Raw genomic sequence first — 21,228 nt, 5'->3', positions numbered from 1 at the left:
GTGAAGCTTCTCTGTTGGTATCCACGAGCCAACTATGAGGATCTGTTAGGATCTTGACCAATGTAGTAGGTTTGGTAACATTCTACTCACTTTTGAAATATGAAAGAAAAAAATAAATAATGGAGGAGGGATCATTGGAATGTATTGATTTTTTAATACACCCCTAAGCTATGGAAGCAGAAGTTGGAATGAAGAGGACTTCATGTGTAATTAGTTGAAATTTTTTTTGCTGTTGGATTAAAAAGTTGTAAAATTATATTTTTTTAAAACAAAAAATGTAATTACAAATGATTTTAAATTCTAAAAACTATTACTAAAAAAATGCCCAAACAATAAATAAAGTTAGAGTAAATTATATTTTACCGTCCAAATTATGTTTATTTTTATATTTTGTTTTTTTTTGCATCGACATACCATTTAAACTTTGTGAAATTTGTACTTTGTTATATATATATTTATTATTTTTTTTATTGAAAAAATATCACATATAGCATATATACCAAAAACATCACACCACATTGTCTTAACTATCATGTACTGCATGGATGTTTTTGTGGCAAAAAAATTTGATCGAAAAATGATCATATATGTCAAAGTGCAAATTTTACAAAGTTAAATTGATATAAAAAAAATAGATAATAAAATAGGGTGAATAGCAATATATCTCCCTGTGATATTGAAATGAGCATATTACCCCCTATGAAAAAAATATAGCAATTTATCCCCCTATACTTTTTAAAATGAAGCAATTTACCTCTTTATACATGGAGGTAAATTGCTTCATTTTAAAAATCATAGGGAGGTAAATTGTTCTATTTTAAAAAATATAGGGAGATAAATCGCTATTTATTTTTTCATAAGGGGGTAATTTGCTCATTTACAATATCACAAGGGGGTTGTTCGCATTTTTTCCTAATAAAATATATAAATAGACATAACTTGAAAAGAAAATGTAATTTACTAAAAACAAATATTATATTGCACTTAAAATTCGTCGTGTTGGAATGCACATAAAAATTTTATATTGAATAATTTCCGTTTCTTACAAACGAAATAAAGACAGAATCCAGCATCGAGACAGGATACCTAATTTTAATCTTCGGGCCCCTCTTGATTTCTTGAAGTCTAATATCAATTCAAGACCTACAAACCATTGGGCTCAGGTCAGCGATTCTTGGGCTTCCTGAGTTCCTCAGACACATAGGGCCTACACCATCCACATCACCGTCGTTTCGATTTCTTAGCTAATTCTTGGTTTCAACGATTCATTCAGCTCTGCAAATGATTCGTTCGTGCAAAATGTGCAAGGTTTGAAAAGGGTTGTAGAGATTTTCCGGAGAAGAAATGAAATTTGATAGCATTTATCTCAGCCCACGGTTTCTTGTTCTGGTAATCGCTGTGACGATTCTCCACCGAGTCAGTGGGGACTCGGTGCCCGAGCTGTGTGAACTCAGCTTCAAGGACAGCAACAAAGTTTACCACTACAGCTTGGTCTCTCCACTGCGTAAATTTCCTCACGGAATTCTCAGCGAAGATGGGTAATTTCTGAATCCTATGCATCTTTAAAAATTTGTTCTTTTGAGGTTCCGGGAGGATTCAACCGTTGATGTGGTGCTCGTGGATCCCACGTAGGCCCTGAAGTCCCAAGATTTCTGAAAGTTCAGAAACTGTGTGTCTGAATGTTAGTTATGTGTATCTATTTATGAATAGCAGCATAGTTGAAAATATGGGTGAAAAGATGAATTTATGGTTATGGATGGATGCTTGTAATTATGTAGAGCAAGAATGGGGTACTGTTTCACCGGAATACCAGTATTAACTTGAAAGCAAAAAAAAGGAGTTTATTCCAGAAAACATACAAGTATTGATGCTTTCCTCTTCTTGTTTTGGTGACTTTTTGATTTTAGGTTTTATAAGGTGGCAGCTAATGGGACTGTGCTTTGGTTTCAGGTTGGCTGTATCAGGTTACAATTTTATATTTCTTTTTCTTTTATCGAAAGTGGTCACAGTATGTTTTAGTACACAGTCCATTGATTCTTGAGATCATGTGGAGTTGATGATTGCTTGTCTGAAACGAGATGAACAATTATTCCCTTTTGAGTTGATTGATGATACGTTCGGTTAATACCATTGTTAGTTTAGTTTATACGTTATGTTTGTTTAATTTACGTTATTGATTCTGGAGCAGCTTTGCGGTTCGATGATATTCAACCATGACCCTCCTATGTGTGTTGACTGTAAGGTGAGGACATCCTTACAGCAGTGGCATTTTTTTGATCTTTGTTTCGTTTCGTTTATCTATTTGTTTTCATGTTAAAATGACAATTTTTGTTGCTCAAGGTATTTTTTACCAACAGAATCCGGTACTTGGAATGAGAATTTTCACTGTAGCTTGTAAGAGTCGAATAATGACATCATTGGGCGCACATGGAATTGGGGGAATTAGTTCTAGAACTAATGAACACACCTTTCTCACTTTGCATTTTGATTTCGAGGTCCAATTTATGTCAATTTGGATCCCCCTGGACAATTAAAATATTCAAATGCTCTCAAATCGTTGCTTTATTTTATACTCCTCAGTAACGCAAATATAGGTGTGTTATCTTGTTTGTTTTGTTTTCTTTTCCTCACATACTAATATGAAAATCCTCAGCTAATAGTTGATGAAATGTCCATTTTGGCACCTTGTTCTGAAAATGAGTGTCATCCTATTGCTCATTATGAACTACTATAATTTATTTTATTTAATATCTTCCAAAAAGATTTAGAGGCTTGTTAACTTTTTTAATTTGACAATGGAAATCTTAGTAATATGAATAGTAGCTGCTGAATTCTGCATTCTTTACGTTTGTAGGATTGTGGTGGTTCCTCACGCTGTGGTATGGGCTGCAGTGCACTTGTGTCTAACAACGTAGAAGGTAAATACTCCTTAATATTTATATATTCATCCAGGTGAACTACTCATTATCAAAGTATACATAGATAAATTGTTAAAACTGGAGAGATCTTTAACTTTTCTGTTGAATGTGAATAGGATTGTAACTAAAGAGATAATTTACGGTAAGGATGCCATCAATATACTAGTCTTCACTTTCAATATCTTTAAAATCTGAAGGTTCAAAAAGCTGTACTAATCTACATTTTCTGTTTGATTCCAAATATTAGTAGTAGGGACCACCACACTGATTGGTCTGATCGCTAATATAATTCTTTTTCCAATTTAGAATATCAAAGTTGCTAATAACCTCTTCATGTATGTTAGCATTGTTAATTTATCCTCATGTGGAGGTATACTGATATACAAATACTTTACTAGATAGTTTTATAAGATTCATTGATCTAGAAATTGGGATCAATATTTCGAACAGAAACTTATAAATTCTAGCCAGTGAAAACATAATATCCTGAAAAACTGAAATCATTGAGCAAATTCGTTGGAGCGATAATCTATAAGTATGAGATACATGACGGAGCTATATCAAGTTTCTTAAGTATGGAGAACATATTGAGTGTGAATTATCTGATGCTTCCTTTCTTGTTAATTCTTAGTTTATCTATGACATATTATAAGCAAAAGGTTATTTGTTGGTAGTTTGTACTGTTCATTAGTTTGTATAGGAACTTTTATTTTCACAATATTTTGTGCATAGTTTTATCAATATCCATTGTATATTTAGCAAGAAAATGTGTTTGTTTATTAGGGAGAATAAAAGAATATGCATCTTATAGAAATTTGAATCGAGAAACAGTGCATCTTATATCTTGACTTTTAGTACACACTGCATGTTGTAGTATAAGATGCCAAGCCTGGTGTTTGAACGTGCTCTGAAGTAGTTTTGGGAACAAGACAGAAAATAACTTGGTGACGGCTTCTTTTTTCTTTTTCTTTTTTTTTTGGGCATAAGAACAGTTATTCTTGCCAGTAACTTACAGTTCGTTTCTAAAAGTTCACTACGACATGGTCTGTGCAACTGTACACGTGAATCATAGATATTACATCTCCAAGAGGATAATTAGATCAACTGTGTCTGGCGGTGAGTGGTAATCACAGTTTGCCAACATCTTATTGCTCATTATACACAAGTTTCTACTAGTTTCCAGTAGTTTGGATCTGTCACAATGAATTCCACTGGCTTCTTCAAGAACATCTTATTTGTTGTAAATGGATGAAGAAACAAGATGGTAGAGCAACCCTTTTGGACGATTTGCTATTTTCAGGTGGAGATTTAGTCAGGCGAAGTGGATGATGTGGAATTGTGGACTGAGAATTCTTGGATTTCTGTGTATCACACTGGCTTTCTATGAACGTATTTTTTCCATGGTTATCCCTGTGAGGCTGCTTCATAACCAGAGCACCCAGCAGATATTGGATAACCAAACATATGTATGGGTCAGTTGGACTCATTAGAACTTGATGCCATACAAGCTCAAGGAATCAGGATCCTTTCCCCCCTGTAAAAAGTTGATGTGGAAAAATGTTCTACTAAGGGGAAAAACAAGATTGGTTATAGTTTTTGAAGATTCAATTTATTCTGTTATCTAAAACCATAAGAACGATAAATATATGTTTCTCCTACCTGTTATATGTACTGTTGCTGTTATAATCCGTCAATTTGAGAACTTCTATTGCTGGAATTAACTGGTGTCTGGTGCAGGGATCTATATGCTATAATGAAAAATGAAGCTGACTGCTTACTCTGAATAAGTGCCTAGCCTGTTGTTACATCAAAGGTTTTTTGCAGGTTATCCTGTTTGTACAACTATTGGTCAGCCTTCAAGCACAGTCATTGATGTCCATGGTAAGTTGTTCTCACCAATCCCAAAAAGAGAAAGTGTGGAACATCATTCTCATTATGTGATTTGACGGTCTAGAATTTTGGCATCGGCGACTGCTACTGGGCATCAAAATTATGTGTCTCCCTCTACTGTTTTGGGAGTTACGTGTTTTTCTTTCATTGGTTAACTTTGTGCAGATAGAAAGAGTCCCCACACTGGAGTCATTGTTAAGATGACACATACAGGCTCAAAGCGTAACTGTTCACTCTCTGTATCAGTTATATGCAACTCAAATGGAGTCCAGGTATGATTTTGTTCATCACTTTGATATAGCAATCGTTCTGGTTTCCTCATCTTCATATCAGACTGGTTAATTTTATCTTGCAGGGTCCTCAAACGTTGGAGACTGTTGGGTTCTGTGATTATGTAAGTCTTTGAGTTTCATTTGGTTGTATTATCTTCTCTTTCTATCCCATCCATCGTAGCTTAAATTGTGAAATATTGTGAAATTCTCTACCTGTGAACTTGTAAATTAGCCGGTTACTGTTTTTATAGTTGTTGTTTCTTTCGTCCTTATTTTTTTGATTGTGATGGCTGGCTTTGTGATGAAATGTTTTGTATTTTAATGATGTGGCTGAATGATTCATATTGACTGTTAACTGCTTTCAATTTCTTTCTTGGTTTCACAGAGTATAATTGATGAGTTACTTGTGCATTTCCGGTTCTCTATCCTTCCCAGTACATTGGAATTATTGGAAGAAATTTAATTGTTAAATAATGAGTTCCTGTACTTGCACGCCTCAAGTATTAGTTTACAAGTTTATTATTCTTTCCCACTGACAGAGCACCGAGCTGAAGCATCCGTTAGGCTGTGCGAAGATTATATCCTCCCATGGAAACGGATTGGGATGGTTTGGTACCTTTATGATCATGTAATTATTTTTATATTAAAACCTTTATTTTTTCGTACCCTTTTTGTAAAAGATTGCTTATCTATTAATATTGTTTGATTTGGCTTGCTAGAATATTATGCCTCTTTGGAGCTTACTTATTGGCTGGTGCAGTTTACCGGTACTACTTCCTGCATATTCGTGGGATAGATGTAAGTAGAAGCTCTATTCTTTCGATGAAAGTATGCATCTTGTTAGACACTTAGTTGTCATGGTCGAGCCAATTTTTTGTCTGAAAAGTAATCCAGATCTCAATATGTTTTGCGCTTGTGGGCCCAAAAAGTAACTACTACTAATAATAATTAATTGTAAGACTTTAGCTAGATTATTTTTCTTTCATTTTGTTTATTTGTTCACATCTGCGATTCAAATACCAGAGTGATTGTACTTCAACTTTGCTATATTGATTTTTTGTTTTGTTTATTTATGAAAAAGTCATATTTTTATATGGATTGTTAATAATTCTATGAATAAAAAAATTTCAAATATTACAATGTCAATATAGTAGGAACTAGGAATACAATACCAACGATGTATTTAAGTTTTTAATTAATTTAATTCTTTTATAGTTTTGTATTTTAATTAAAAACGAATAGATAAGAAAAATGTTATGGAGGTTGAAAATTTTAAAACTTACACAAAAGGTTTCAAAATAAATTTCAGATTATTTTTTTGTTTTGAATTTGGCACCAAGTTTTCTAGAAAAAGTCATAAATAATCCGGTGATATATCTAAAACATACAGGAATCTCTGGTGGTGATCAAGAGTGTATCCATTTTTTCTTTTTTCTTTTAATGGATACTTGGGGTTTTTCTGCAGTAGCTTCTACGTTGGTGGGAATAAGCGGTAGAAAAGTTGTAAGTTTAGCTGTTGTAGTGTTTGTAAACAAAAGTAAAAAATGGGAAAAAATTGAAGTTTGAGTATTTGGGGAAAAAGCTGCAAAAGTTGGTGGGGAGAAGTTTATAACTTTTGGCTTAAATGTGTAATTTTAAGTTGTTTAAAAGTATAAATTGTAAAATCCAAAACTATTTTCAGCAAAAAGCTGTTAAGCACTTAAAGTTAAACTTTTGCAAACATCCCTTTAGCTGTATTCAGTACGTGTCCTACCCATATCATAGCCACATCTGTATATGGAGAGTATCTAGTACTGAACGGACCAATTTGAGTATCTGAGCATCGTAGGCATAACTGCTGATGGAATGAATTAAGTAATGCAATTAAATTTACTGTTTATTTCTGGCAATTATGTCGTTTGGAAATTAAAACCTGAAGGCTTTAACAGTTCGTTCCCTTCATTACAAGTCTTTGTTTCATGTTTATTGTGTTATCATGGTCCTGAAGAGAATATTGGAGTCATTTTCAATCTTGAGTGGTTAGTGTCTTATCCGTGTCTCTTTTTTTGAATGTTTCCGTACATAGCCTGTCTGCTGTCTACCAAATTTCACTATATCACCATATTGGTGATTGATGTTAGATTGCATGAGAATTTTAATGTCGGAGGGAGAGAAATACTGTGCTAATGCTCTGCATATTCCATTGAGTAGGATGGTTTCTTCAATTTTCTAATGTAACATTTTACATATTTTCATCGAGTTTTCTGTTTTCAAATTGTATCGTAACATGAGAGAAAAGTAAGCACCACTTTCTCCTTCCGCATGGAAAATATTATCTGCAAATATGCTGTGTTGCATCATGATATTTATACCTTGGGAGCATCATCATATTTACTACGCCCTCTTTTTTCCAAATTGCGAAGAAAATAAACACACGTTTCGTCGAGTCTGAAGAAAAGAATTAGCGTTGTATTCTTCTCCTACTTCAGTAAATTATAGTTTTCCTCAATTTTCAGGTGATTCCGAACTTGGAGTTTTGGGCTAGCTTACCACACAGAATACAGGTACTTCCGTAGCGATAAACGCCCTTTTCCCTCAAACACTTGATTATTACTCTATATACTTCACAGATTGGGATTTTCACATTTATCCTCTCCCCATCCGTGCCAGAGTTTCTTCCTTTCTTTAGTGCGGAGATTCAGAGGACCTTCGCAAGGCTACAGGAGCTCGTATTCTCCAGTCAACTTCTGAGCTGTACCGTCCCACATCACTGTAACGACAAATCTCTGAACTAGATACGTACACATTATCAAAACTCTACGAGCGTCGCACCAAATTCATGTACGAGCAGTGCCCTGTATGATGAAAGTTATTCGCTATGATTTCTGATACTCGTCTGAGAGATATCTACCCGACAGTTTGATTCTCGCACAAGTTAGTCGCATTCTTTGTAGAAGCATATACACTTTGCTTGATTGCTTCGTTCTTATTAGGGTCTTTTACAATTAGCCGATTTTAGGTTTGTGTTCATATATGAGCTCAGAGTTCCCGGAATTCCTTCTTGTGCTCGTATCGTCATGGATGAATCGCAACGATAGCCTAAAGATGTAAAACCCCCTGTTTCTGGGCTGAGAGACGTTGCGAAATTTTTGACTCTGCGATGTGAATTATTTCTAATTTATTGGTGTATTTATTAAATTCTCAATTTTGCTGTATGATTGGGTTAATTACACTTAAACATCGATTGAAAATGTAAAATTACACATTTTCCAAAAAAATTTTGAAATTACATTTTTTTCAAAATTTAAAATTACACTTATATCCAATTTGAAAATTCATTGTCGACATTTATTTTTCTTTTCTTAGGGTTTGGATGAAAAATATTTTGACGTTTGGGAAAAAGAATTACTTTAGTTTTTAATTTTGCACTTCATTCAATATTTGCATGTAATAATTTTGTATTTAATAAAGAAAAAAATATAATGATATTAACATCACTCCATATATATGTTATATTTATCTTTAAATATAAAAATATAGATGAGAATGCTAAATAAGAGGCAAAAATAAAAATTTATGTAATATTTTTTAATTAATGTCAGCATTTTCTATTCAAACCTTAATTGAAGGGGGTCAGTTGTAAATGGAGAATTTTTAAGGGAGGGGTTATAAGTGTAATATTAAATTTTTTAAAAGAAAAATATGATTTCGTATATTTAGAAGGATCTAAATATAATTAACCGTTTATAAGGTAGCTTTAATTTAATAATAATACGTCTTTATATACATTTAAGAGGTAGCAGTTTGGAAAGCGTTGAGAGACACCGAAGAAAGACATTTTTCCATGCTCCAGCACCTAAACAGAAATCATTGGTAGCTTAAATAAAGGTGGTTTGGTATATAAATCAGTTGTTGGCTGTCTGATTTCTTAATGATTTTGCTCTTATCTTGTTAACGTTTTCTTTTACTTGGATGGATGTTTTTAATAAAATGATTTCACTGTAGAATGGTTATTTCGTGGGTGCAAATGTGGTTAGGTACCAGATTTTCTGCTCTGAATTTGATTCAAAATGAAGTGAGATTCAACCGATTTAGATTTCCAGTATATATATATTAAGGTGTGGTGATGTAAGAAAATGTGAAGTTTTTTGAGGGAAACATACCAACTACTGAAGTTGAAGTATTACCAGAAGGCCAATTATTTCCACCTAAACCTCAACAAATCATTCATATTCATGACATCCTCACTTTTTCAGAACCTGCTTTTCCTTAATTTCATCAGAGAAAATGATTCACCATCTTATCTTACAAGCCAAGCAAAAATGATCTCAACCATCATTCTACTCATTTTCGTTCTCATTTTTAGTAAAATTGCAGCTACACCTCTTGTCTTTCTGGGGTTCTTGTGTAAACTTTTCCTCTGTTCCCAAGTGGTGTAGCAATAATTTTGCAAGAAAAAAACAGAGTGTGTATGTGTATTTGGCAGAACCTCAGGGGATGTCAATGTAATTTACTTTATTTCTTATGCAGTTACGTGGTCTTGTTTTTCAAATGATGAAGTCACCCTTGAATAGGAGACGTATTTGAAATTACAACTACAATTTCAGGGGTGTATTTATACTTTTGCAAAAGATAAGAGGTGTTTACATAATTAGATCTAACTTCAAGACATGTCGGTGTAATATACCCTAAAATTTGAGATTTTGGGTCGTGTAAAAATTAAGTCTTTTAATTTAAATTTTATCAGATATTTATCTCGTTCTGTCTATGAGTATTGGGGTTTTATTATTTGATGTTTTTATTAAGAAAATTTTTAATTATTGACTGTAAGTAATTAATCATTAATATTATATTGAATTAAATATTAATATTTTGATGTTATTATTTTATTTAAAAAAAAAAGGAAAAACAAGGAGCAGGTTCATCAAAAATTGAGAAGTCTTTTTCCCTTGTATTCTTATTCCATTTGATATGCTCATGATGGATGCAATACATGTTATACAACCTTTTCTTTATGACCAACACTTAAAAATAAAAATTAAATTAATTAATGACTTTACCAAATATTTTTTTTCGAGAAATTAATTACAATTATATTATAAATTATAATTATCAACAATTAAAAAGTACAAATTATAATGTTTAATATATAACAAATCAATAATTATTATTATACACGCTCAATAATTATTATCAAAATAGACCAATACATACGTATTGATTCCATGTCATGAAGCCCTAATTTCGCCAACCACATTGCCATATCAAATATTAATTAAAGTACTCAACATTCTTGAGAAAACCAATGTCTTTGAATTTCAGTTTTCGTGCATTATTTACATGGTTGACCTTAATGAGGAAATCATTGCTATATAGTCCTAAAACACAAAAGATTAGTCATAAATTAAAACTTTATTGTTTTCAATAAATTAAAAGGTAAATTACAAAGACCCCCTCTAAAATTTGACATAATTACGAATATTCTTCATTTTTTAAAAAATTACAAATACCCCCTGATATTTGATGAAATTATGTAATCTTTAAATGGATGTATGAAATTATCAACTTTGCTTTTACTGTATTTTTTTTAAAAAAATTTAAAACTTATAAAAAGTTTTTTGAATGGGATGGATGAAATTTTTTTAAAAATTATAAAAATATTATCCAATTAGTCCATAAAAAAATAAAAAATAAGAAATAAATAAAATTATAATTTTTAATCCACAAGGACATTTTGGTCAGTCCACCATAAAAAATGGATGAAAACCTAACGGATTGGGCTAATTATTAAACGGTCATTAAAATCATGAGAGTATTGGTAAGTTTTCAAACAACGAGAGAGTATTTATAATTATGTCAAATCTAAAAAAAAATGGTTCAAATTTACCCTAAATTAAATCGCGTGTTACATAATATAATTTAATTATAATCTTTAATTTAAAAAAACACTTGTCAAATCACTCGTTGATGCAACACCAATATATAATACGAAAGTGTGATAAAAAATCCATACCATGACCAGCCGAAGCCATTTTCACAAAATGTAAACAAGATCCATCCCAAACCACAATCCCCTCAAAATAGCAACATTAAATCAAATTACGGACAAAACAAACTTCACTATATTTTAATATATCTTCTGTTTCACTTCATAGACACGCACGATCGGCAAAGGAAACAACACAAAGGATTCTTAAATTAATACTCCTCTCTTACTACCTATATCATACTTGTATTTATTCAACCACACCACTCCAAATGGCCTAACACTTCATTAACAAACCAAAAGTTTGCACCAAACTTTGGCTTCAAACAAATGAAGCCACCACCATCTTCTTCTTCTTTCTCCTCTTCCTCTTCCTCTTCCTCCTCGATTCTCCGTAAGGGCCGACTCTCCCCTTACCTCGTCGCCTTATTGGCCTTCATCTTCTTCGTCACCATACTCTACGGTGAAGATTTTAGTTGCATTTTTGGGGACCAATTCGAGCCTCATCATCCATCCCACCTACGCCAGAGCTCCTTATCGACAACCAGTGAGTTTATTAGACCTAACACGTCTATACTCTATCGGACGTGCATTCATATGCACACACGCATCTGACTCACGACCGTTCTGTATGTTTTGTGCATGGACTAATGTTGTTGTGACTAATTTTGTTAGAGAAGAAAGGAGAAAAGTTGGCTTTCGCCATTGGAGAGGGGGAGAAAGGTTGCGATATATTTAAGGGGAGGTGGGTGTGGGATGAGGGGCGGCCGTTGTACGAGGAGTGGGAGTGCCCCTACATTCAGCCGCAGCTGACATGCCAAGAGCACGGCCGGCCGGACAAGGATTATCAGCATTGGAGATGGCAGCCTCATGGTTGTTCTCTTCCAAGGTAATTAATTAATTAATTATTATTATTATTGTAATTGATTTCTTTTGTATTTTACTAGCTTCAGAATTGCATATCCCTCTTCAAAATCAGATATTCATGAATTGAATTCTTTGGAGATTTGGACTGTGGTCCCAAAATTTTCTTCTCCAGAAATATAAATATTTTTATTTTTTATTTTTTGAACATTTAAAATTATTTGGGACCATTTTATTTTGGGTAAATTATATGAATACTCCCTGTATTTATGGCTAATTACACAAACAACTCATGCTCTTTGCAAAATTACAAGTCTAGTTGTAATTACAATTACACTCCATATTCCGTGGCAAAATTTTATACAAAACACCCCCTTCCATTACACTAACATGCCTCAGGTGGTGTACTTGTAATCTTAAGGAAGATGCTTATATAATTAGATTTAATCTCAATGGGTATCGATATAATTTACGCTGTTATTTTTCGGTAGGTTGTTAACTCTATCTCTTTGAGAAGTAAAATTTAAATTATTTCTATTGAAAATGTCGCATACGTATAATTTATTAAGATCTTGATTAGTTTTTTAGTTCTAATTTATAATTTTCATATTTTTGGGTACTCGAAATTAAATACTTTATTTCTTAAAATAGATTTTAGCTAACCGTGCTTCAAACCGGCTTTAATGGATAAAGTGCAATTACTTGTTTTGTGTGTGTGTGTGTGTGAAAGAGAGAGAGTGTGAGTGTGTGTGCTTTTTGTTTTTTAATCCATAAGTAACTCTATCATGCATCGATCCCACCATGTTGTAATATGTTAGCTCAACGGTTCTACCTGCTCATTGCAATAATTGAAATCAATAAGTATATTGAGGCTCTAAGAAGTTAATTTGAGCATATTAGAAAAAGAAAAAAAAATATTTTTATAAAATTATAGTAATATTTTTTTTATACAGTCGTATTTTACTTTGATCTTATTAAGTAAAATTGGGAAAATTGCACTTTTAATTTCATAATCATAGAGGTGACAGTTTTAGTTTTAGTGGAATTTTTAATTTAGAAATTAAATCCTACAATTTAAAGAAATTGACACATTGAGGGAAAAGTCCGAAAAAATTGCAAATCTACCCGGAATTTGGCATGTGCTAGGACCCCCAAATTCTGGTCGTATGTGCAATTTTTGATAGATTGCGTCCTTAATGTGCTATTCTTTTGCCTTATTGAATTTCAGTAAGACTAAAGTTGTCACTCTCCATATTTACGTGATCAAAATTGTAATTTTTCCAGTAAAATATGATCCAAGAATTAAATGTTTGTGTAACTCTTCTTGAAAGTGTTTTATTTTAATGGTATAAGAATTATTATATCATTTAATATATTCAAATTCAAATATTGTTTAAATACATCAATAATTCAAGTCAACGAATATATTCAAATGAGGCCAAAAAAAAAAAAAAATAGCGATTATCGCCACTTATACATGTCGATGAGATCATTGATCAGATGTTAGCAGGAGTTGTAACATATATCAATTGAACTCCATAAGAATCTTTGATTGGCATACATGTGTTGATCAATATTGACACTGATCTTTCTAGTACGGACATTATCTAAATCCTTTGACAGTTTCAATGCAACACTAATGCTCGAAAGCCTTCGAGACAAGAGAATGATGTTTGTTGGAGATTCTCTCAATCGCGGACAGTACGTTTCGCTGGTCTGTCTTCTCCACAAGATGATCCCTGAGAACGCCAAATCCATGGAAACATTCGGTTCATTAACTGTCTTTACAGCCAAGGTTTGATAGAGTTCACATTCATGATCTTACGTAAACTGTGTCTAGTGTGTGTGTGGGAATGAGACAGACATGTTATAAATAGTGATGATGATCTTGCTTGATCGTATACGTTTAGGACTACAACGCGACGATTGAGTTCTACTGGGCACCGTTTCTCCTGGAATCCAATTCTGACGATGCAGTCGTGCACAGGATAAGCGATAGAATCGTGCGAAAAGGGTCGATCAACAAGCACGGAAAGCATTGGAAAGGAGTGGATATAATGGTATTCAACACTTACTTGTGGTGGATGACAGGCCTGGAATTCAAGATACTGTAAGCAAATGGATCTTCAATCCCTTTTGTTTCTGAAAAATTGATGATCATTCGATAACGTGTGTGTTGTTGATTATTACAGGCAAGGATCTTTTGATGATGAAGAGAAAGAGATTGTCCAGTTGCCGACAGAGGATGCTTATCGTATGGCAATGAAAAGCATGTTGAGATGGGTTAAGAAAAATATGGATCCCAAGAAAACAAGAGTGTTTTTCACCAGCATGTCCCCTTCACATGGAAAGTAAGCAAACATAACTTGTCTACCTTATTATCCACAAAATTATGTTAGGAATTATAAAGAAAATTGAAATTTTGATCTCATAATTACATGAAGAAACTGTACATGTTGTATAATTTACAGGAGCATCGACTGGGGAGGTGAACCGGGAGGCAACTGCTACAATGAAACAACATTGATAGAAGATCCGACATACTGGGGATCAGACTGTCGGAAAGGCGTGATGCGCGTTATTGGAGAGGTGTTCAGCAAATCGAACGTTCCCATTACGTTTCTAAACATTACGCAGCTCTCAAGTTACCGAAAGGATGCACATACATCGATTTACAAGAAGCAGTGGAGCCCTTTAACCCCTGAGCAGCTTGCAAATCCTGTGAGCTACGCCGACTGCGTTCACTGGTGCTTACCTGGCCTTCAAGATACTTGGAATGAGCTTCTTTTCGCAAAGCTGTTCTATCCCTGAGTGTCGGAAAAAATTGGATGAGTTCAGGGACTTGGATAGCTGAACAAAGGAATACTGTATATTGATGTACTGATTGATTTTGCAATGAAGAGGCATTATATTGATTTTTTCACTTCAGTTTTGCTCTGAAATGATGCTCATAGTCTAGAATGGTATTTCAATTCTTGGCTGTTTTGTCTTCCACTACAAACATCTTATTAGTTCCTACATCCATGCTCGTGTCATTTAACGCAAGAAAAGTAATCAAAATCCTCAATGATTCTCTCTATACGTAGTTTTGTGTTGAGATCGCGTCAAATGGCATGGTAGGGTGAAGGGATCTATACCGTTTTTGTGTATGTGGCTCGTATATGTTAACTGGAACAAAAGATACAATATAGTTTAGAATAAATCCAATTTGTATAACTAGCATGTGTTGATTCCGTTAAAAATTGCATAGCTTTAAAGTCATAAGATCCGATCGGGTGAATTCTATAACATTGAGACAAAAGAAATTGCTTAACGTGTGAATTGTGGACCAAAAATGCAATTTTTCCCTTTGGTCTAATAATGGCATGAAATAATATCCAAGATATGAATATTTAATTTAAAACCTTCAACTTATGTAAATAAACATCTTTTTTTAAATGAACGTATATGAATGATGTGCTGTAAATATATGTCATTTTATGCCACTAGATTTACTTCATGTTTTATTAATGTCGGTGTATTCATATCTTATCGTATCTGTATCATTGTATCACAGGTATATTTTTTAAGATTGTTAGGTATTTTCCGCTTCTAGCATCCACACATGCACATTCCCTCCCCCACAAAACAACATCGTATGACACAAAAACTACAGATCATTCATCAACAAATATTAGAATGCAGAAAACTGCAGGAGACAAACTGATGAGTTCATCACATTCTTCCTACATCTAAACACTTCTCCCCTCTTTACTCTTACTCTGCTCTCTTGTCTGTGTAGCCATATTTTACCGCGCAGACTTCACCTGCTACATCTATCGCCTACAACATCACGAGGATCATCATAAGCCCACAAACCAAACTGTATCAGCAGCCGGTGAGTTATGTGATTGTGCTAATTAAGACCATGATCAAACATCAACTTTGGTACAGACAACATTGTTGAAAACACTGAAAAGAGTTTGTTATGGACTAATAATGTTTGTTACTGATCGAAACACTTTAAATTGTTGTTTCTTACTCTCTGTTGGGTGCTAGAAAAGACAAGAAAACACTTGCCTTTCGCCATCGGAGAGGCTCATCGAGAGTCATGTGATGTATTCAGCGGGAGGTGGGTTCGCGACAATGGACGGCCGTTGTACGAGGAATGGGAGTGTCCGTATATCGAACCACAATGGAGATGTGAAGAGCGAGGGCGGCCGGACAAGGAGTATTTGCATTGGAGATGGCAGCCAAATGGCTGTTCCACCCCAAGGTTAGCTAAAAGTCTTGTCCAAACTGATTCTTTGACTACCCATCACAAGAAAATGACTCAATAAATATAAAACATTTGAAGTTAAAATCAGTATCAGACTAATCAACAAGTAAATTCTTATTAAATTTATTACTAATCTACATTAATAAAAAATTTCATTATTTTGTAAGGATCTATACATTAATCCTTCAAGCTTGAATAAAAATGGTGGAAATTGATGTTTTTAACCATTTTCATGAAGCATCCAAACTCCAAGGTGGGAAAAAGGAGGTTTTTTTTCTCTCCAATGCTGCCTCGTCAGTTCTAACAGAAAATTTAACGGCAGGGACCAAAAATGTCAAAAAAGTGTTAGTTTGAGGATTAATATTGTCAAGCTCACAAGTTTGGTGGCCAAGACCGAATAAGTGGTTAAGTATAGGGCCAAAATCATAATTCTCCCTTTATAGGGCAAAAAATGAGATATACTCCAGTGTGAACGGAATCAAAATGATCAATACAGAACTAAATTTATCAAAAAGAGACAAAAAAAAAAGTGAAATGTTGAGGACTAAATTCTTAAAAAAAGACTGAACATGTAATGAAATAAGTTGCTGGACCAAAATTACTAACGGGCCATAGTTACAAGACAAAAAAATATAATTTTGGCTAGAAGAATCTGTAGTTCGGCCTGAAACTAATGCCGAAAATTCATTAGAAGGACTAATTTAAAATCAATTGAAAAGCAGGGGTGATTTTGAAGTTGGACTGAAATTAGTGTGATCATCATAAGGAGGTCATTTGTTACTTATGTTATGACGACGCTCTTTCTGCTGCAATCTGTTGACAGGTTCAATGCGACATTGATGCTCGAAACTCTTCGAGGAAAGAGAATGATGTTTGTGGGCGACTCTTTGAATCGAGGCCAGTTCCTCTCCATGGTCTGTCTTCTGAATAGGGTTATCCCAGAAAACGATAAATCCCTGGAAAATTTTGGTATATCTGTTGTTTTCACAGCCAAGGTGATAACTGATATTGCTTCTTAATATGAACTTTTAATTTTAAACCACATTCAACATTTCATATAAATTATTAAAAATATATTAATTTTTTCATCCATCAATTGTTATTTTTGGGGACAATATATTGATAATATTTTATTGCATTTTTAGTCCAATATGGCAGGATCTTTTTCAATTTTAGTCCCATTTGTAATCTCACATTGTATCCTATAAGTTAAAAGTTTTCTCATTTTTAGTCCTTATGCGACTTTCCGATCCAATAATTAATGCAGAAGTCACGCAACTAAATCTTCTCATTTTTAGTTCAATCATGTGTTTGGACTAATGGTCCCGTGACTTCATGTGAAAATTAAAATGAGATAATTTCTTACTGATGGGATACGATAAAATTATAATAAATGAGACTAAATTAAAACGAGTCTAATTTATGTGACTAAAAATATCATTTCCCCATTTTGCTTTTATGTATGTACATTTACCTTCATATAAATATAAAAATATTACTAGAATTTCTTTTCCAAGAAATTATAAAATAGATAAATGAGGGGTAAAATTTAAAATTTATATAACTATTTTGCTGATATTAGCATTTTTTCGTTCAAACACTAACGAAATAGATATAGTTGTAAATGGAAAATTAGAGGTGTAACTATAGTTTCATAAGTGTTGAAAAAAAATATAATTTCACACTCTCAGAGGATCTAAATATATGTCCATTGTCTTTGGTTTTTCCTCAGGCTCAATTGTCTAAAACCCTTTTTCTTGGTAATGTTCAGGATTACAATGCAACCGTGGAGTTCTACTGGGCACCGTTTCTTCTTGAATCGAATTCAGATGCAGTCATACACAGAATTAGTGATAGAATAGTACGAAAAGGGTCGATCGACAAGCATGGGGAGCACTGGAAAGGAGTGGATGTAATAGTATTCAACACTTACCTGTGGTGGATGACCGGCCTGGAATTCAAGATACTGTAAGTAAAATTCCGTTGCATCTTCTATTCCATTTAACATATACATGCTGTGCATGTCTTAAATAGAACAAATGATGTATTCCTTGAACATGACTTAGAATGAATCCGCATGAAGTGATGGTTGAATTCTGTGTGTTTATAAATAGACGAGGATCGTTTGATGATGAAGAGAAAGACATTGTCCTGTTGCCCACAGAGGAAGCTTATCGGATGGCCATTCACAGCATGTTGAGATGGGTGAAGAAAAATATGAATCCGGAGAAGACAAGAGTGTTTTTCATGAGCATGTCCCCTACACATGAAAAGTGAGTAAGCATAACCTATATATCTCTACTAGGACGTAGTAGCCCTACAATGATGACCCGCAGAGGATGATACATTTGTTATGTGATTTTGATTTTTTTTTAAAAATTATACATCAATCACATGACGATAATATATTATACTTGTCAAATAATTAATTTTAATTCAATTCAAATTAGAATTTCTCTAGATACTATATATAAATATTGGGGAGAAATATATATATTTTTCGTACTGTAATTGCGGTGGGGTGTTTTTGGCCCACTCTAATTTCAATTGGTTATTAGGGATAAAAATCTAGAATAAAAAAATAGCACATTTGGTCCAAGCATGTGAATTATTTTGGCAAAATTGGACAAATCTGCTATTTTTTTAAATTATTATCCTTAATTATAAATTTAAATTGGGCGGACCAAATGTCATTCCACTGTAATTACAGGACGAAAAAAAAAAAAAATTCCTTATAAGAGTATTGGTGTATTTGTTAGAATGTGTATGGTATATGATTTACAGGAGCATTGATTGGGGAGGCAATCCAAAAGGCAGCTGCTACAATGAAACGAGAATGATAGAAGATCCGACATACTGGGGATCAGATTGTCGGAAAAACATAATGCACGTGATTGAAGAAGTATTAAGCAAATCCAGGGTTCCCATTACTTTTCTGAACATTACGCAGCTCTCAAGTTACCGAAAGGATGCACATACATCGATTTATAGAAGGCCGTGGAAGCCTTTAACCCCTGAAGAGCTTGCAAATCCGATGAGCTACGCAGATTGCGTTCACTGGTGTTTACCTGGCCTTCAAGATATTTGGAATGAGCTTCTCTTTTCAAAACTTCTCTATCCCTAACCCTAAAAAACCTAGAATTTGTTACGTATTACGGGTTTTTTGTATTTGCTCGATGAATAAAAAGAGAATATTCCGTTTGCGTGTGCACGCAAACGGAATATTCTCTTTTTATTCACCAAAAACTGTAAAAAATAGACAACATGCAAAAAAAAATAAAGATTGGGTGATCGTTTATAAAAAAAATAACGGTTGGGGGCAAAGTGCAAAACTTTTTGTATCAATTACCGTCTTTCTCTCGGCCCAAAAGGATTCTTATGTGTTTACTTGACAAGACTTTTGTTTGATTCGGAGTGAATATGCAATTTTTAGTCTCCAACAAGTTCACTACTATAAATGTCGTATTTAATAAATTAAAAAATTAAATATGTATTATACAAATAAATATAAGATTTAATTTAATTATTTGGTAATTACGGGACTAAATATGTCAAAATTATGAAACTGACATGATCAATTTTTTTTTTTATAAAAGATAAATATAAGACTAAAAGTGCAACACACAGTTACAGGACTAGAAATAAAATTTTACCTTCCAATTTCGTTGGAATTCAATTAGACAATTAAGTCCAACAATTTTAAAAAATTGGCACATTAAACCAAAATCTACTGAGAATTGCAAATATGACTAGAATATGACTTGTATGCTCGCAAGTTCCAAATTCCAGCTAAATTTGCAATTTTCAGCAAGTATTGTTCTTAATATGCTATTTTTTTTTAAATTGCAGAATTTAATTGTCAAAATGAATTCAAACTGACTAAAATTCCACCTCCTACACGTTATATGTACGATATCGTTTTTAGAAAAGTAAAAAAAATAATAAAAAAATTAACATTTTCAACCTTAATTAACTCAATTTGTGTAGATCCGGACATCCGTTATTTCAATGAATGTACTTTTAAGTATAAGATACCATAATTGTTTAACAATCATGACATTATATTCATTGTAGGAAATCGCATTTTTTGGTGTCATATGTTAGAATTTTTTTTTTCAATTCAATCTTATTTATTTTTTATTTTCTGATCACATTCTATTCCATAAGTTGGAAATTTTCTCATTTTTAGTCTTCACATGAATTTTTCATCTAATGATTAACGGACAACTCAGGGCTGTTAGTTCAAACACGTGTTGGACCGACGGCCTAGTGACTTTTCCGTTAACTATTGGATGAAAAAGTCATTTAAGGACTAAAAATAAGAGAATTTCTAACTTATGGAATATAATTTAAGAAAATCATAACAAATAAGATTAAATTAAAAATAAACTTAATTTATAGAACTAAAAATACGATTTTTTCCCAGCATTTCATTATTATCTTGGTCTCTGTATCAAATCATATCGTGCACCATCATATAATACCTTATACAAACAAGGTAACTTATTACCAAGATTGTCAAGTTTCGCTCCACCTCTAACATTTCCATTCACGTACATTTCATCTCCCACAAAGACAACATGTTACGACACAAACCTGAAAAAAATCATTCGTGAACAAGTCCAAATGTCGAAAACATCAGGAGACAAGTCGAAACCACCACCTTCGTCACCCGTCTCCCGAGCAACGCTTCTCTCCCCTTTCCTCTTACTAGCCTTCATCTTCTCCATCGTGGTATTCTACTTCATCGACTTCAGCTGGTATGTTTCCCGCGTGCAAGATCACGAACATAGCGATACGAGCCAAAAAATATCAACACCTGGTGAGTTATATGTGTGCTTGTTTCTAAGCAAACATGAAACATATTTCGCACAAATATTATTAAAGACTCCAAATGAAATAACAACATTTTCCTTTTGTATAATTGAACATAAATTTTGGTTTTTTTTTTCTTGTTGCTAGAGAAGAGGAGAGAAAGGTTGCCTTTCGCCATTGGAGAAGGTAACAACGGGTGCGATTTATTCAGCGGACGGTGGGTACGTGACTATGGCCGGCCGTTGT

General features: G+C 33.3%; 3 protein-coding genes across 3 annotated transcripts; all 3 read left to right on the top strand.

Annotated features, from left to right (window-relative positions):
• The first annotated feature begins 1,111 nt into the window (after positions 1-1,111).
• LOC105160850 (autophagy-like protein) lies at positions 1,112-8,274 on the top strand. Its single transcript, XM_011078348.3, has 11 exons — positions 1,112-1,538; positions 1,908-1,950; positions 2,189-2,242; positions 2,855-2,918; positions 4,743-4,799; positions 4,974-5,080; positions 5,164-5,202; positions 5,620-5,708; positions 5,800-5,878; positions 7,576-7,623; positions 7,730-8,274. The coding sequence occupies exons 1-11, from the start codon at positions 1,345-1,347 to the stop codon at positions 7,808-7,810; spliced, it is 855 nt and encodes a 284-aa protein (XP_011076650.1). The 5' UTR covers positions 1,112-1,344; the 3' UTR covers positions 7,811-8,274.
• A 2,940-nt stretch (positions 8,275-11,214) lies between these two features.
• On the top strand, positions 11,215-14,832 carry LOC105160849 (protein trichome birefringence-like 33). Its single transcript, XM_011078347.3, has 6 exons — positions 11,215-11,592; positions 11,721-11,934; positions 13,533-13,704; positions 13,820-14,019; positions 14,102-14,260; positions 14,381-14,832. The coding sequence occupies exons 1-6, from the start codon at positions 11,376-11,378 to the stop codon at positions 14,718-14,720; spliced, it is 1,302 nt and encodes a 433-aa protein (XP_011076649.1). The 5' UTR covers positions 11,215-11,375; the 3' UTR covers positions 14,721-14,832.
• Positions 14,833-15,363: 531 nt separating this feature from the next.
• LOC105160972 (protein trichome birefringence-like 33) lies at positions 15,364-19,291 on the top strand. The gene is made up of 7 exons (XM_011078519.1): positions 15,364-15,370; positions 15,691-15,786; positions 15,948-16,164; positions 16,991-17,162; positions 17,939-18,135; positions 18,282-18,440; positions 18,952-19,291. The coding sequence occupies exons 1-7, from the start codon at positions 15,364-15,366 to the stop codon at positions 19,289-19,291; spliced, it is 1,188 nt and encodes a 395-aa protein (XP_011076821.1).
• Positions 19,292-21,228: the final 1,937 nt, after the last annotated feature.

The sequence above is a fragment of the Sesamum indicum genome, linkage group LG4 (assembly GCF_026168435.1).
Source record: "Sesamum indicum cultivar Baizhima isolate 11 linkage group LG4, ASM2616843v1, whole genome shotgun sequence".
Classification (NCBI taxonomy): domain Eukaryota; kingdom Viridiplantae; phylum Streptophyta; class Magnoliopsida; order Lamiales; family Pedaliaceae; genus Sesamum; species Sesamum indicum.
The sequence above is the reverse complement of the archived record's forward strand: the minus strand, read 5'-3'. Positions and strand labels throughout refer to the sequence as shown.